General features: G+C 35.5%; 1 protein-coding gene across 2 annotated transcripts in view; it reads left to right on the top strand.

Annotated features, from left to right (window-relative positions):
* The window catches only part of CPED1 (cadherin like and PC-esterase domain containing 1), a 96,636-nt gene that overhangs the window by 70,476 nt on the left and 8,545 nt on the right, over positions 1 to 17,615 (top strand). For both annotated transcript variants that reach the window (XM_088141685.1, XM_088141686.1), the window contains exons 18-21: positions 9,611 to 9,728; positions 10,047 to 10,183; positions 15,665 to 15,885; positions 16,775 to 16,876. In XM_088141685.1, the coding sequence (XP_087997811.1) occupies positions 9,611 to 9,728; positions 10,047 to 10,183; positions 15,665 to 15,885; positions 16,775 to 16,876 (578 nt within the window). The remainder of the gene's footprint in view (positions 1 to 9,610; positions 9,729 to 10,046; positions 10,184 to 15,664; positions 15,886 to 16,774; positions 16,877 to 17,615) is intronic.

Genomic DNA, 17,615 nt, shown 5'->3' with positions numbered 1-17,615 from the left:
TGCTAAGAATTCTAGGATGTTCCTCTTTATATCTGGAGGGTGCCTATGCTGGGGAAACTGGAATGATGTATGGTTATGCTAATAAAGAAAAAATAGTTCAAACTGATCATGAGCCAGCCTGACCATGCAGCTGCACAAACCACAAATGCAATTTTAAGCCATAGCAAGAAAATTACAATATCCAAATCATCAGAGGTAATAATTCCACTTTATTTTGCCTTGGTCAGCTACCCACCTCAAGTACTGTGTCCTATCTTGGGCACCACAATCTATGCCAGATTCAAAATAACTGGAATAGTTTCTGGGGGCTGGAAACTAACACCCAGGAAGAGAGATTGAATGAGCTGTTTATATGCCTGAAAGGATGTCACATCCAAACTCAAGATCTGCTCTCTCTTCTTTCAGAGAAGAGACACAGAATAATAGATTTGAGTAATAGGAAAGCAGACCTAACTGACTATTAGATAAGATTTATTAACCATTTAGAACTGGTCAACAGTGGAACGAATTACTCAGGAGGGGTGGTAGAGTCCCTTTCATTGACGTGAGCATGTAGAGACTGTGATGCTTTCATTTTGGATTTCTGCACTGAGCTGAGGGCTGGACTTGGTGGCCTAAATAGTCCATTTCCACCATTCTGAACCAAATAAATATCCCTTTTTTAGCAATATAATTAGATAGAGACACCAAAAATTGTCTGATCAAAACCATAAAGATTTAAGACCACATTTTAATGTGCAATTTTATGGGAGCAAATCCCATGCTTAGGATCATAGTTTAAGCCACAGATGGAAAATCCAACTATGTCATGTACAGTAAATGTATAAACTTTGTATTACAGTCTTCCACAACCAAAAACTTTCCAGAATTGTTGTATTACAATATCCATCTTTCCAACTGGATGGTGCCAGACTGAGGAAGTTTGGTCTTGAGTTACTCCTGCTTAGATATGATTTCCCATTTTTTCCAAACTAACAGATGTTAGAAAGAAAATATATAAAGGGCTTGGGATTTGTCCATCTATCAGCAAGATAACTCTACAAAAACTAAACAGAATGGGCCAAATTTGCTGTAGGAGGAAAAGACAGCAATAGAAAAATCAAGTTTAAAATGGATTGGGTGAAGCTAAGGTTGTGGAGAAAAAAAATCCATTAAAAATTTCCCCAGTGCATTCCCATGGGAGGCCCAGTTGGGCTGTATCTCAGAAGGTTGCTAACCCCTCTACTCTCAGCCTCTTCCTTCACGAGCCATGGCATAATGGTGTTGAAAAGAAATCCAGAAGCCATGCTTCACATCTTTTCCCTATCTTGTTTCAAACAGCAGATGGGAAATTAAAGATGGAAGATAGCATTGTATCAGTTTGGCTCAAGTGCTGTGCTTCTTCCTTGTTAATCAAACATAACATTAATCCAGAAGCCAGAAACAAAGGTATATTAATGGCAAGATAGTTCTGCGTGTAAGGCATGTGGTGCAGGGGTCTGCAAGCATATGATTAGCAAGTGTTTTCATCATGCAGTAACCTTGAGATTGGCATATTTGTGATGCCTTACAGTTTTTGAAGAAAGAGTATTTATTCCAAAGAACAGGATAAACACATATGGCATGAATGGAGTGGCTAAATGAAATAGCTATGTAGAAGAAGCAGTTACAGGCACAATCCCCATGGCACTTGACCATGCAAACTTATAGAAATGAGCTCAGCGAATGCCTTGTTTCATTTTCTTCAATAGGAATAATGGTGGGAGAACATCCTCCTGTTTTATATCCTCCGGCTCTTATTTTAGATAGTCTTAGTTGTTACTAATACACTGTTTCACTCTGTTGTGGGTTTCTTATTTTCCCTGTCTTTGTAGCAGTGACAACTAATGCTCTGTCAACATTTACCTTACAGTTTATCAAAAAGGTTTTTTTCCTCTGTGAAAAAAGCTTTTGCTTTTCTAACTTAGCTTGCCTGAGAATTTGCTTTAATGGTGGTTTTGAGCTTCATTGTTGCAGAAGACAGAGTGAGTTCTGTCGATATTGCTGCTTTGTATTACACATCTGTCCATTGCTTTATAGCTTTCCTCCCTGCCATATTTCCCAACCTGAAAAGGCCCAGTGGGAAAATTTAATCCTGCAGGTTTAATTGATGTGCATGGAACTAAGAAGGTGGCCTAAAGAGAGGACTGTACAATGAAAAAATGTAAGAGAATTGGATCATGAAAGAAAAGATAAATATCCCTGGCCACTTTGTAACAAAATATATGCAGTAATTTTCCACTTCACCCATGAAATTCTGCTTTTACACACATACAAACACACAACCTTGGGAGTGAAATCTCTTTCCTCAAATTGATTAATGAAAAATGCAGTATTTTTTTTTTCCATAACACTCTCTGCAACTGATTCTTAGAGAATAAACATTTGGTAAAAGGTTGGCAAGACTGTTTTGGAAAATATTAACAGCACTTCGAATCAAAGCGAAAAGTGCTTTGGGGAGTCTATTGGCACAGATGTGGTACCCATCTTTCCTTTTTAGCATTTAAGAATTCTGTTAAGATTTGACAATTAAAACAGCCCCTCCTGTCTGAATAATTTGTTTTTCCTTCAAACAATTAGACATTGTAAATTGTGTTTTGCTGATTACATTTCATTTCCAGATCTTATATATGAGATTTTATTGATTTGCCATATGATTACATATTATCTTATATTCTCTTTTCATTCCAACCTACAGAGGGGGGATTGTATGCTATTGAAAGTTGGTTCTGATTCAAATGGCCTATAAGCCTTGTAAAATAAATAAATTATAAACATTGAAACTTGGGAGATAAATTTTATATGGTAGCTGAAGGCTATATGCAAGGTTTTGAGAGCTGAATGTGTCCTTGGGTACTCAGGTTATGCACTCTGCTTTATGGGCATATCTCAGGTCTTCTTTCACCTGCTTTCTCTCACGTCTTCTCTTCCAAACATATAAAAGCATTAGAAATCAGACCAAAATATCCCTTCCTTTTTGTTTTTTGCAATTGCTCCTTGCTCAAAGCTTATTTAAGTCCTCTATGTGAATGCTTTCTGCACCAGTTATATTGGTGTCATTTGTGAGTTCATTTGATTTGTTACTAAGCTATAAGTTAAGGTAAAAGCTTACGTAAGTTAAGTTTTATACATCCTAACCATTTAGTAAGGCAGGTATAAGTTGAAAATGAATTTAAAATCGAGCAGGTACTGTAGATGTCAAAGATGGGACCAGTTAATGGGATGATTCTGTGATTAATAAGCTATCTTGGTTTTAGGCAGATCATTGGTACAGTATATGTACTTGAGTATTGCATTTTCTGGTTGGTGGTAGCTTTCAAGTACCAAAAAAGAAAAAAAAAGTCTGAAGCTCACACTTTATGCAAGCAAATATAAGTTCTACTATCATCAGTGGTCCCCTACTAGGGAATACATGGAGGGGAAAGAGAACATAAGGAATTGTCATATGGGGCATCACCTGGTATAAACTTTTGCTTAAATATACTTAGAATAACCTCACACTGATCCCTAAGAAGTCAGAAGTTGGAACCCACCTAAGTAGCTCCAGCCATTCCCCCAATACAAGGAAACAAATATGCCTAAATGTCTTAAGGCACATACAAACCCACTTTTATGCTGTTGGAGCCACATTTTTTTTTTCAGTTGCCAAAAATCAAGGTAACACAATGATTTCATGGCAAATGGTTGAAGCTGATTTTTTTAAATTAAAAAACCATTTTGGGGGGGTTGGTGAAATGAAAACATGTATCTGAATCCCATTTAGCAGACCATTTAAGTGATAATGTTCAGCTTTTCAGTTCAAAATAAGTTTGTTTCATAGCAAGGAAAACTAAAGAGACTAATTCATGGCCCAACTGAAATGTCAAGGAAAATCCTTTCAGTTCAAACAGATTCTGGTGGCAGAGAAGGATCTGATGGAATGATAGGTAGATCCTAAGGAATGTGATATAAAAAAGGCTGCAATTTTCAGCTGTTCTAATAGCCCCGATGTCTGGCGATAGAGAATTCCCTGGATGTGTAGGGAACTCCAATAGGTCTCTGGATCAAGTTGCACTCTTGGCTAAACATCAGAGGGTATTAGGATTTAGATGGCTGTAAAGTGAATAGTTACAACCATTAATGTGATCAGAGCAATCAATGCAAGGCATGGGAGAACAGATTAAAAGGATTAGAGTGACATGCAGAATAACGGACAACACTTCAGGCAGAAGAGGCAGAATTACTTTTTTAGATTGGTCAACTGATCTGGAAGGCACTTATGTGCCTTTTTTCTTTGCTTTTATTTGACAAACACAAATTATGCTTTTGATTTTTGATGGTTTACCTCCGTATTTCAGCAGTCAGATCTCCAGCAACATAAAAAAAGTGGTTGGGAATTAGTTGCTGTCTGTAGGCCAGACATTGTCTATCCACAGGCTAAGGACAAACCCCTGTGCAAATGATATTAGGCAGGTTATTGAAGTGGCAATTGAGAAAGGCTCACCTGCAAGTTGTGGACATAGCAGGAGGAGAACTGTGCTAGTCTCTGGTGGCAGAAAATCAGGAATCTGGTAGCACCTTTCCCAACTAAGAAAATGTATTAAAATTTACTTAATCTGATGAAGCATCTGATAAAGTCAGCTGCAGCTCACAAAAGCTTATGCCTTTTAATAAAATTTGTTACCCAAAAAGGTGCCCAGTTATGGCTGCATTATATGAAGAATGTATAGTTTATGGATGAAGCAAGGGTTCAGCTGTGGGATGAAATAGGAAAGGCAGCGTGCTAAACTCAAACTAATTTTTGTTGTACTTTGTGCTATTTAATTTTGGAAATAATAGAAAGTTACTGAACCATAGATGAAAGATATGTCAAACTCAAGGATTTGATTTTGCATTTATATATGATAAATTACATTAATTTTACTAAAGTCACAGTCAAACTCAGCAACTTCTTTTTGTTTTAATGGAAGCATCATCCACATGGAAAATTATTTTATTACAAGGTATTAAGTACCAAAGAAATCTAAAATATTACTGGCTTATAATTAATGTCTTTTTTTGTTTTCCTGACATAATTTGACATAATTTGGATTTGCAGACAGACTTTAAATTTCTTTGTATTTCTATTTTCAGTGTCACTGTCACTTTATCATTTGATTGTCATATTAATAATAATTATTATCATTTATATATTTATATGCCGCCAATTCATCTGGATAGCTTTGATATCTGAAGCATCAAACACAACAGATATTTATATTTCACTTGGTCTTTTGCTATGATGTTCCAGTTTTGTAGTCCATGTCTCCACATTGTAAAAGGTTGTTCAAAAGGGTGTGCATAATTATAGGGCCACTACCATGTTACTTTTGCGTCCATTTTTAGTGTATACAATAATAAATCTGTTGGATCTGCTGTGTGTTGGGCATCAAAAGAGTGTGTATTATTTTGGTGAAAGAAGGACAGATTTTGAAGCATAAATCTAACATATTCCACAAATATCGGAAATTAATTGGTGTGTTTCATAAGAGGCTATATTATAATGGCAACATTGTCTTGGATTCTGTTGAGCTACAATATGTGCCACTGTGCAAAAAGACCTAGCAGCAGATAGATCAAACAGCCGAATTCTACATGATTCCAGAATCCAGTATTTTTCATCCATTTTTGGATAGTTGTAGGTGCCAGGCCAAGAACTTGGGTTTCCCAGCATTTCCTTTTGATTAGGAATAGCCTTTTCTTCACTTTTTTCTAACCTGCCAAGTTCATGTACTAATTCGTTAATCATAGTTTTGTGCAGGAGAAATAAGTGCTTGAACTAAGTAATTTTGTTTCATAGCCATGATTAATTTTTTGCCACTGTAGAGTCACTTTTTATCTCCCATTGCTTGATTGTTCTCCCTGAATTAAAAGGAAAGGAGGAAATAAATGGGTCAAGCTGTCTGCTTGTACAACAGGAGTCAGTTTTAAGTAGAATCGACTTATTTTGTGCACTGAACTCTTCGTATGTGAGACCCTGGGCTGTCCCCTCTCAGATTCAAAAAGATTGTATTTTCTGCTTGTTGTACAGTATTACAAAAATCTATACAGTAAAAAGCAACATTTATTAGCTGTTTTTGAAAGCCAGTTGGGATTAATGAAACAATATTACATTCATTAAATTCAAGTAGAATAGATAGTGACATTCTGTTACACCCTATTCAGTTGCTATTAGAGTTTTCAGAAAGAAAAGATTAGTAGTTTATGAAATCAAGTTTGTCATCTTTATTTACAGAATATTTATCTCAAGAATATATTACAGTGTTTCTCAACCTTAGCAACTTTAAGATATGTGGCCTTCAACTCCCAGAATTCCCCAGCGAGTATGGCTGGCTGGGGAATTCTGAGAGTTGAAGTCCACATATCTTAAAGTTGCTAAGGCTGAGAAACACTGATATATTATAAAGCAACAGGTTTATTTATTAATTAATTTTTTACACTACCCAATACCCAATAATTCTGGGCAGTTTGTAGTACATAAACCTAATCTTAAGGTTCTAATTATTTACCAATTTTTCAAAAAGAACTATTCAATGTTTCTTATTCAGTATTATTATGCAGCTCTAATGCTGTTAAACCACAGAGTCTAATTTTATGACTCTGAACTTTAAGCCAAAGTTTTATGTTGGATGTGAATTTTTATTGTAGGTGTCTGGAAACACAGTCCTGTTAGCTTTACTGTTAATAACAACAGCAATACATTTTCCATTATCTATGCCCATTCAATAAATGCTGTGTGTGAGAAAGACTGTGTTCACACTTCTGCCTGCAAATGAATGCATAAATTGTACATCAAAGATATTTAAGGATGATATAATTGTATTATTGCTATGCCCCCTGTGGCCCTCAGTTGCAGACATATGTGGTAAAAATAATGGTATGATCTAACTTATGTGGCATAAATAACTATGTTTACATATCTTCTGTCAAAGAATAGATAACTAGAAAAATCTCCTGATGCCCAGTTCTGAGATATCTTCTCAGACAGAAGCTATTGATATATTTAATTATTAGATTTATGACTTAATTTCTCAAATGGGGCAATGAAGTGTATATCTTAATATTGTTTTCATATTAGTTTTTATATGTGACCATTGCAGTAATATTAGATTTCACTCTTATGATATTAATAACATGAAAAACCTCAAAAACTCTGGTTTGCAACTGCTTGAAGCAAAACAGACTACAAAAATGAACAAAGGGAAATGCCTGCTGCTGTTGACTAATGAGTCAAGCATGCTTTTCATTTAATTTACCCTGCAATCCCTATGTAATTTCTACCTTCACATGACCACAAAAATTAATTGGGCCTGCAGCACTGTGTGGGAGAACAACTTCAGAGCAATACAAGCCCGTTCATATATCTGAGACTGCATTCATGTTCTCTCCAAACTTTATCCCTGTTTAATTCAAAAGAAAATGTTAAGATACTTGCATGTCTAAAGCAATGATCCAAAAATCCAAGAAGATTTGTATGATGACCAACTGAAATTACATATTTTATGATTTGCTGTACAGTACAGTAGTTGCGAACCAATTTGTTTTTAGAGTAGAACAATGAGCATTGTTTTGCCTTACCATTAAATTATACCCCTGTTTATCCTAACAGAGTCTTCCCTACTCTGGAATAATTGGACTAGAATTTCCAGAATTCTCAGCCAACTTAGTGACTAGCTAGGAATTTTGGGAGCATTTCTGACATATCCAAAGGGCACTGACTACAGGGAAATCTATGCAACCTATGCAAATATTACCAAAATCAACCTGATTATGAGTAGTCAGGAATATGCACTAGAGAATTGGAAGTACAATAGCTCAACCATAGGAAATATTGATTGCTCCCCCCCCCCCAAAAAAACAACCAGCAATAGTAAAACTATTCTTTACTTTATCCAAATAAGCATATCTTTCAGTTCTAAAAGTCTCTCTCTTTTAAAGATATTTTAATTTAATTCCTTTAAGCTAGGGGCAGTGAAGGTGATCTTGGTTTGAATTCTGACTGGATTTTGCAATTGGCCATGCTGTTTGGAGGTGTTGGTCCAAACTGTATAGAGAATGTTGTGATGCTTATCAATATCTTGGGATTATGTTCTTACTTTTTCTGCCATCGAACCACACATATAGTCTGATTTCCTATAGTGGTATGTGGGAATGATCTTGGAAGACAAAAGGGAGAGCTGCAGACTGGCAAACTGGCATGTAAAAGATGTCTCAGCCCACAGAAAAGGGATGGCATGGAAAACATTTCAGAAGGGACCCTCCCTAGTTTTCCAGAGAGTAAAAGGAAGGGAGGGGAGAAATACTTTCAGTCTTGCAATTTTGACAGAATCTTCTGTTAACAGAATCCTCTGTTAATGTAACCTCCTGGTTGTGCTTCTTATCTGGACTACCTTGCAGGTCTAACATTTCCACCCCACCTATTCAAAAAGAGACCAAACATTTGTAGAATTGAAAGTGCCTCACACGTTGTGCATTTGTTATCATTCTATGCCTTTGGTCAGAGTTTTGTTGGGATAGTGGAAAAAATTAAAATGTGGCTGTGCGGGTGGGATACAGACAAAGATCATTTGGAAAAACTCCCAAGGCAGTCTAGTACAGGAAGAACAGATTAAAAATCTCCATGCCAATTCTGGTTGCATTTGCTTCTCATTTGCTCTATTGCATTAATGGCTTTCTTCAAGTGGAGCTAATCCATCTGGTCAGAATGTATAATTCTTTGCAATGAGATACTTATTCTACTTTTATGAGCTCATTCTCACTAATTTTATTAGTACACTTTTCCTAGTGCATTTGATCATCATAGCTTGGTTATGTATGATAATGGACATGGACTGACTAAACAGAGCATTGAAATGACTTCATGAGGAATGCAGATCTCTCCCTAAGCACAATTAGTTGCAGATGGTAAATTTATTCTTTCCTGATTGAATGAAATGGTGCCACATAGTCACAGCTGAACAATGCAAAGAATAATACTGTTTTTTTATAATCTTCAGATATAACTAACATATCAGGCTGCTTGGAAGCTTCAGTGAGTGGCCTCTGTTGAGGCATGCAGTGACATTCTTTGTGGCCTACCACTGCCTAGGGGCTGTAAATAAATAATGCTGGTTTTTTTACCTATTCATTTATTATATTACATTGGCATTCCACCCTTCATCCAAGGAACTTCAGCAAGCGACTAAATTATCATTGCCTGTGATATCCTCACCCATGTTTTGTTTGCCTACCATCCTTAGCCAAATAGATGTTGGAGCTTTTATACCAAAGGAGTAATTTAAGAAAACCTATTTTTCCCCATTGGAGAGAAGATTCTTTCCAAACCTCCCACAAAAATGCTGGATATTCAACCTCGTATCTTCTACTTACAAAACATGTACTCTGCTTCTGAACAGGGGTGTGAAAAATTTGGCAATCTGTGAACAGAACATTCTGAGGAATGAGTAAAAATACATCTTCTTCTTCCTTTGTCTTAACTGTTCTATTCAGTTATACTTACATTCCTCATTGTAGTTCATATGTGATAGTACATAGGTTGTGTATTGATTGGTTGTATTTTGACATTTTAATTCAGGATTGTGGTTCAATCATTCATCCTGAGGAATCCTGTGGTTTGCAGCCTCTCTCTGCTGAATACCTGTCAACCATTTCACAACCACAACTGAAGACATGTGAAATGGGGGATGTAAAAGGTGTGTTCTTAATATGTTTTGTGATATTCAGAAATCTTTTCACATTCTTACAAGCTTGAATATTCTTTTCTGTCTGCCACTGGGAGTCAGTTATACTTAAAAAAAGAAGAAAAATCTCAAGCTTCATTCACTGATCATGAGCTAAGAAAGATAATTTTTTAGCAAGAAAAATCAGAATTAATTTTGTGTTCCTCTCAAGAAATAAATATTGCCAGTACCAAAAAAAGGTTTCTAGGCATAAATAAATGTCTGCCCAATTTATTTGTGCTCAGCAAATTCCAGATAGAAATGTAAGAATGATTATCATTTGCTTTCTAGGACAGTGGATCGTTCCTTGCCTTAGTTGTTCTGATAATAGAACTTGTGATTGGAGGCAGATAACATGGCAGCCAAGAAATTGTCAGTACCCTGTTCTGAATAAACCAGAACTCCAAAAGTGTGTAGAAAGAAAAAAGGTAAGTCACAAGGTTGGTACAGAAAGTCTACAAGAAAAGGATAATTAATTTAACTCTTCATTTAAGCTATTGTCCATGTGTTTTTAAAGAACCAAAATACTGAATTACGAATGTATTAATAATTCTTCCATTGTAATTTGTATTATGATGGAAGAACTAACATTATTCTTTCTTAAATATATCATTATCATTTTTAATAGCTTGTCACTTGGCAGCATTCAAATTTTGCATTAAATGGTCTAAATAACCCTTTAAGGTATTGACCTGTTTCAGTTGGCAAAATGCTGTATATTAGTGTTAGAAATTAATATGTTTTGCATGAATTCTGTTTCTTCTGCTGGTTGTGTAATGCATGGCTTTGCTTCTGCTGATTAAATTTATGAAGTCTTCCTTCACATTCTTGTGCAGGCCTGAGGTGGACTTCACTTTTCTTACCTGGAAGAATCTAAGATGACTGCTTAGAAAAGCAGTTTCTCCTTAATAGGCATGGTGTGACTGTCTAACATCTGGCTGAGATGGGTGGCACAGGTACAGCTGTCTCCTAATACACATCTTCAAAAGTAAATGCTACATTGCAAATGTTGCAGTGTGTTATACAACTTAAGAACCAGTACTTAGAAATAACCCCAATACTAAGCTGCATGAGTTAATGAATGGCTAAAATATTCACCTATATATGGATGCATGAACTTCTTTAACACACATATACATTTTATTTTGGAGTAAGCAACCTGGTGTTATCCAGATTGTTTGAACTATAGCTGCGAGAATTCCAATTTTTTCATGAAAGGAATTAAAGCCTAAAACAGTTGCTGGACACCACATTACTTAAATTGCCTTATATCAGTGTTTCTCAACCTTAGCAACTTTAAGATGTGTAGACTTGAAATCCACAGATCTTCAAATTGGTGAGGTTGAGAAACACTGTTTTATATAATGGCACTGTGAAAATGTTCTGGAATAGAGGGAGCCAAATCATAATTGGTTCCAATAGAGCCAAATAGAAAGTTTGGGTGTCTTATCTTCCCGGCTGATGTAGCCAAACAGAATTACTGCTAAGGTTTGACAGGAAATATCTAACATTCCTTTTCTGCTCCTGCCTTATTTAGCACATAATTCTTCAATTCCATCTGTGGCCATCCATTTCTTCTCTAGCTTTGAGAAACTTAAATTCAGTTACACTATCTGAAAGCTGGACTATCTAACTTTATTTCTGTCGTAATTTCACCTTGCAAAATAATTAATCTAGAAAGAATGGTTCTACTCTATTTTAAAACAACATGAAGTCTTTATTTGTGGCAGGTCTGCCTGTTTATACTTATTTAGACTTGCTTAAAAGGAAAGGATATATCTTAATTCCTTTAAGAAACAAAATAAATTTATAAATAAGATATAAACACAAAAACAATCAGGAAAAAAAACCCCAAAACATCCAATGTACAAAAAAATAAGTTCAGCTCAATTTTTAAACACATCATTAAGTCTTGACCACACAGAATAATATCATTTTGTCTTTCTATTACATTGAGAGCCAGCCCATAAACAAAGCAAACAAATTAGAACAATATAGAATTGTAAAGGTGGAGTTGTGCTGTCTTCCCATCTTTGAAGAGTAATATTTTTTGATATATATAGTGTTTGGGTGTGTATGTGTGTGTATACACACACACACACACATAAATATATATACAGTATATATATAACATATATTTCAAATATTTGATATATAATTGAAGAATTTACTCACATCTTTAAAACCGTAAATGTGGAGAATCACCCAAAACAAATTGCAGCACTGACAGATTTGGGAATGAAATTGGATGATTTAATGGGTTATATTGCCTTTTTACAATTTTAAGCAATCCATTTTTTTCTTGCAATAACTTAAATGGTATAAACATAGATATATCTGCAATTTAAAACTAGTAATTACCCCAGAGTATAAGTGTGAATAAGGGTTAAAATTATATTTTTTGTTCCAACATTTTGCAGATATACCTTGCAGCATTTAATGTAGGGAATGTGCTATGGCTAAAAATGGAGCTAAGACCCTGTCATGATATTGAAATGAATGGCTGTTCACAGGAAGAATTGGGGGGTGGGGGAGATGAAAAATGATGTTGTGATGCAAACTCTGCATCTTTTGTACTTGCAATTGTGACATTAGACACTAGTATGTAAGAGGCAGAGCTTGTGTCACACAATACACTTTTGGTCATTTTGGTTAAATTTTCAGCTTCTGCAGATGTCAAAAAGTCGTATAAATTTTCTAATTGTGTCACCTTTATTATTATTATTATTATTGTTGTTGTTGTTGTTGTTGTTGTTGTTGTTGTTCCATAGAGAAATGGAAGCAATGCTGTTCTTAAAGTTACTTCTCAGAAATGTTCACATAGAACTGTATCATCTGTTAAATTATCCAAGGAATATGCCCAGCACTGGAGTAAATAGTCTCTAAAAATATGATGGGACAAATGAACTGATTGTCTCCTTTCCCAACCTGGTACTTTTCAGATGTGTTGAATCACAACTCCCATTATCCACAGTCAGCATGACCATTGGGGTGGTAGGAGTTGTAGTCTGATACAACCAGAGAATATCAGGTTGAAGAAGGTTCTTTAATCTGGAGCAGCAGATATCCTAGCAAGGTGGAAGAGAAAGTTGGACTATATATTGACAAGAACAGGTGATGCTCAAATGCTGCCCTTCTCCATGAAGCTTATGATGTGGTCCTGGAGATGCAGGTTCTATAAGGGTCAACAAAAATGTTGAGAAAGAATTGGTAGGGCATCTTAGCTTTATGTTTCACTAATAGCTGTGGCTTGTCGTTGCCTTTATTCTGACCTGCCTTTTCATTTCAACAGTCAAGTTATTTCCATCCGTGCTAACTTAGGACCACCTGGGGTGGAGAAGTACCCACAGATTGTCTGAGACATGAAAAACGGGTTATAAATCCCTAAAGCATTCTGTAACAGAGCCTGCAGAGATCAGGGAGGCGTCAGCAAAACTAATTGGTCACATACAAGGATTGAAGGAAATCTATGCTTGAAAATAATATATAATACACTATGTGGGAATTTATCTTTGAACCCCTTAGTACAGTAAAGGGTATGAAGAGTATATTACATGATCTGTTAGACTGTACCACTTGGGAAATGAAGTTTAAATGGATATAAAAACAATGAAATCCAAACCAAAAAAGTGGTTTAATTTGTTTTCCCTTGTGTGACAAAATCTTTTATCAATTTCTAGTTAACTAATTTTGACCATAACAGTTTTGCTGCAGTGTAGTATTTTGAAAAAGCCTGAAGGAACTTTTCAGGAAAAAAAAGTTGAAATGGGGAATAGAATACTAAGTCATTATTTAAATAATGATGCATATGTTACATTATTACATCAAGTGAAAGGTGATGAAACACATATTTATTCAGTTTCACTCTAAAAAAGTCCTTTATATTTTAATAGTGTAATCAAATGCTCTCAGTAATGTATTATTGAGAATAGGCCATATAAAAAAACAAGATCTGCTAAAATGCTTAAAATCCACCTATTAAAACAGGAACTTGCATATATTATTTTTTTTCACATGAAATTTCTTGGCTTAACAGTATTTAAATTTCTTCATTTTACCTGGTAGAGAAATTAATGTTATTGTAATTATATCATTATTCTCATTTGTGGTTCCTTCACATATTCTGGACAATGTGTGTGTTTTTCCTGGTTTGGTCCTTGTAATAAAAAAAACCAATTAATCCCTCTATACTCACTAGATGACACATATCAAGTAATAACATTATTCTGCTTAATTTTGAGATTGGCCAACTTCAAGAAAGCCATCTTAGATGTACATGAGGACTGTATGATATGTGTTGTAGGTTTCATTGGGATCTTCAGTATTTCACATCTGCCACATGCTACTTCTCATATTCAGTTTCTTATCTGTAAATTGGGATCTGAAGTGCGTTAGCTCACAGCAATGATTTTAAAGTATTCTGCGGATTTTTAAAAAGTGCTGGGCAAAATGCTAGATTGATTGATTGATTGATTGATTGATTTTATTTTATTTTATTTTATTTTATTTTATTTTATTTTATTTTATTTATTTTATTTTATTTTATTTTATTTTATTTTATTTTATTTTATTTTATTAAATTTGGGTGGTGACTTTGGGCGGCGCACAATTAAAATCAAGCATCAAAAACAATTAAAAATATAACTATCCACATTAAATTAGCTTTAAAAAATCAAACTATATAAAAAGACTATAAAAATAAAAAGACTCTAAAATTCAGGATGACTGGGCGGGGGGTTAGAATCAATTACCCCACAAGCCAGTATGTACTGTTGTCTGGCCCTTTTCCACATATCCTCCTAGAAATAGCATTAGAGCCTTAAAAAAAAAAATCCTATTCCAGTGCTATTTTTGGTCAATACCATTATGTATTCAGATCATTCTAAAGGGGGTTCAGAGGACCAAAGATGAGTTGGCAGTAGCCCACCTCCAGCCATTGGGATATAATTTAAAATATAACATGTAGAGTAGAGATATCTTATTCCCAACCACTGCCTTTGTCTGAACAAATATTCACACCCAGCCAGGCTAGATGCTGGGAGATAAGCCAGCGGCTTATCACTGCTTTATATCTAACTGGAAGAGACTTGTGTCTGAAGTCATGGAATCCAAATACGTGTTATCCATCATGAGTACAGTGACTGCAGAATCCACCTCACACTTTCCTAAACTAGAGAACTTCACTTTCCCTTCAGCCATCTGATGTAATTTCAGATAGGTATTAAGAACAATTTGCAATTACAGATGGCAGATCATGTATAAGTTTCAGCAGTCCTTTTAGCCTTGTTAAAATTAATACTAGGAAATACGTATCTGAAAAACAGGCTTGCATATTTAAACTACAGGTAGTCCTTGCTTAGCGACCACAATTGGGACCAGCAACTCAGTCATTAAGAGCAAATTCACGTGACCACAATGGGCTTACAACCTCACTTCCTCTTCGGTTAAGTGAAATGCTACACTCATTAAGTGAAACATCACATGACTGCAATTTACAATTTTACTTCTGCCTTCTCTATTAACTCTGTTAGCCAGCTGAAAAGCACACAAATGGTGATCATGTGACCCCGGGACTCTGCAATGGTCATAAATACTCACCGGTTGCAAAGCGCCCAGTGGTGATCAGGTGACTGCAGGATGCTGAGGCAGCCATATATGCAAAGACTGGTTGCAAAGCTAATTTTTTTTTACACCCTTGTAACTTTGAAAGGTCGCTACATGAGGCAGTCAGTAAATGAGGACTTCCTGTACATTTATGACCCTGCATCATGCAAATTGCTGTAATTTATTTATGGTGTCTACTGCTGGTCCACCAACCAGCATTAAACTAAAACGGCAGACTTACGGTCTATTGAGTTCCACTGATCCATCAACTCCTGACATTAAATGTGTGGTTTTTACCTTTAAAGGTTCTTTTTATTGGTGATTCCACTAACAGAGGGATGATGTATTACCTGATAGAGAGAGTGAATGAAACCCTTCAAGAATGGCAAAAGGCACATGGCATGAAGTTTTATCACAATGTGAACAATAGGAGTACCTTCATTAGTTATTCATATTATCCTCAGTTCTGGATCAATGTCAGCCTAAGACCAACATTTGAAGAAGCTCTAGAGCAGCTGCTACTCAGGTATGATAGAATTGTTGGCAAGATAACTTTCCTTTTCCAGGCATTCAGGTGTTTCATGCCAGCATCCTGGCTAAAAGTTGATTCTATGTGATTCCGTTTCTGCCTTTGGGAGATATTTACATCAGTTTCCCCACCGCTTCTCATCAGATTGAGAATTCTAGGAGCTCTAATCCCAACATATTTAAGAGAAGCTATTACAATAGAAGTGCAGTAATGGGTCTCAGTCTATCTCATATTTAACTGCAGAGATCAGGTGTGGCGAACTTGCAGTCCTCCAGGTATTGATAGACTAAGATACTCAATAGGCCTGGACTCCATGGTCAGTGAAAAGGGAAACTGAAAGCTCTAATACAGCAATAGGTTTCTCAACTCTGTGTAAAGAACTGTATCTCATGCATTTTCCCTTCTTCTTTACACTTCAAGTTGCTCTTCGATAGTATTTTCTATTGCTGGGAATGTTAGCATGCAATAAAACAGAAAACAGCTCAAAGGTCAGAACGCAGTGTCCTAAAATAACAGTGGAATGTTAAATATTTTTGAACATCTTTGCTGGAATGACTTCCTTGCATCAGGCATGTGCTGCTTTCTCAAATATCTATATCTATATCTATTTCTCAAATATCTATATCTATAGATATAGATACAATACAATGAAAAAAGAGAACAAATAATAAATGTTCAAGCTTAAAATATGCAGAACTATATTATCTAATGGAAAATGACATCAGTCTGTGTGGTTAAGGATGGTCAGTAGCCTTGACTGATGCATATTGCAATGTTGCTAAAATATAAATGCTGCCATCTGTTCAGATGCTAGGGCAAAGTTTGTGGTTTAGGATTATTATTATTATTGTTGTTGTTGTTGTTGTTGTTGTTGTTATTATTATAGATCACAGCCACTAGAGAATACAGGCCAGACCATACTAGTTATTGGTGGAGTCCAATGGCTGAATTTCAGTCATTTGCATATTATTCAAAAAGTACTAAAGCGGTAAGTGTTAATATTTCAGATTTTTTTGTTTTGTATTATAATGTGAAAAACCATTAGTATCCCTAGGGACTATTTCCAGTATGATTTTCAAAATGCTTAGTGTTTGTGCATACTTGCAAACCTAGCATCTGCAACGTGTAGAGGTCCAGATACTGCCAAACTACAATTCCCTACTATCCCAGCCAATATGACTAATAGTGAGGGATGCTGGAAGTTATTTAACAATATCTAAAGAAGGAATCCCCAACTTTTGTGACCTGATGGGCACATCTGAAATCTTGAGAATATGCTGTGGATATTCTTCCAAAACGGCTGATGGGGGTAAGCTTGGATATTCACAAAACAGCTGCAAGGTGCTATACAGCCACTTGGAAACCACTGATTTCTAGAATGCTACTTGCTACACCCTTCCCTACTATTCCTCTTGACTGTTGCTTATTTTATTTTTTTATTTTATTTTATTTTATTTTATTTTATTTTATTTTATTGGACAAGCAAGCATACTTTTGAAAAAACAGCTGTTTACAGAGCCTGTTTGGATTCTAGAGATACTCTTGGAAATAAAGATGACACTGAAGGCTAGTGCTTTGCTTTGCAGCATTTAATTTAATTGTTTAAATTAAAAAACGTAATAAGTCAGGGCATAGGCCAAGAAAAGTATCCGCTGGCATGCTGGCATCTCCAGACATCTCACCAAAGGAGCCTGAGACATGAGAAACACAGGTTTATCATTCCCAAT

Source organism: Python bivittatus, unplaced genomic scaffold (assembly GCF_059951505.1).
Source record: "Python bivittatus isolate LINGU-HERP-01145 unplaced genomic scaffold, Pbiv_v1 ctg000330_np1212, whole genome shotgun sequence".
Taxonomy (NCBI): Eukaryota; Metazoa; Chordata; class Lepidosauria; order Squamata; family Pythonidae; genus Python; species Python bivittatus.
Note: the sequence above shows the minus strand (reverse complement) of the source record. Positions and strands in the feature narration are given on the sequence as shown.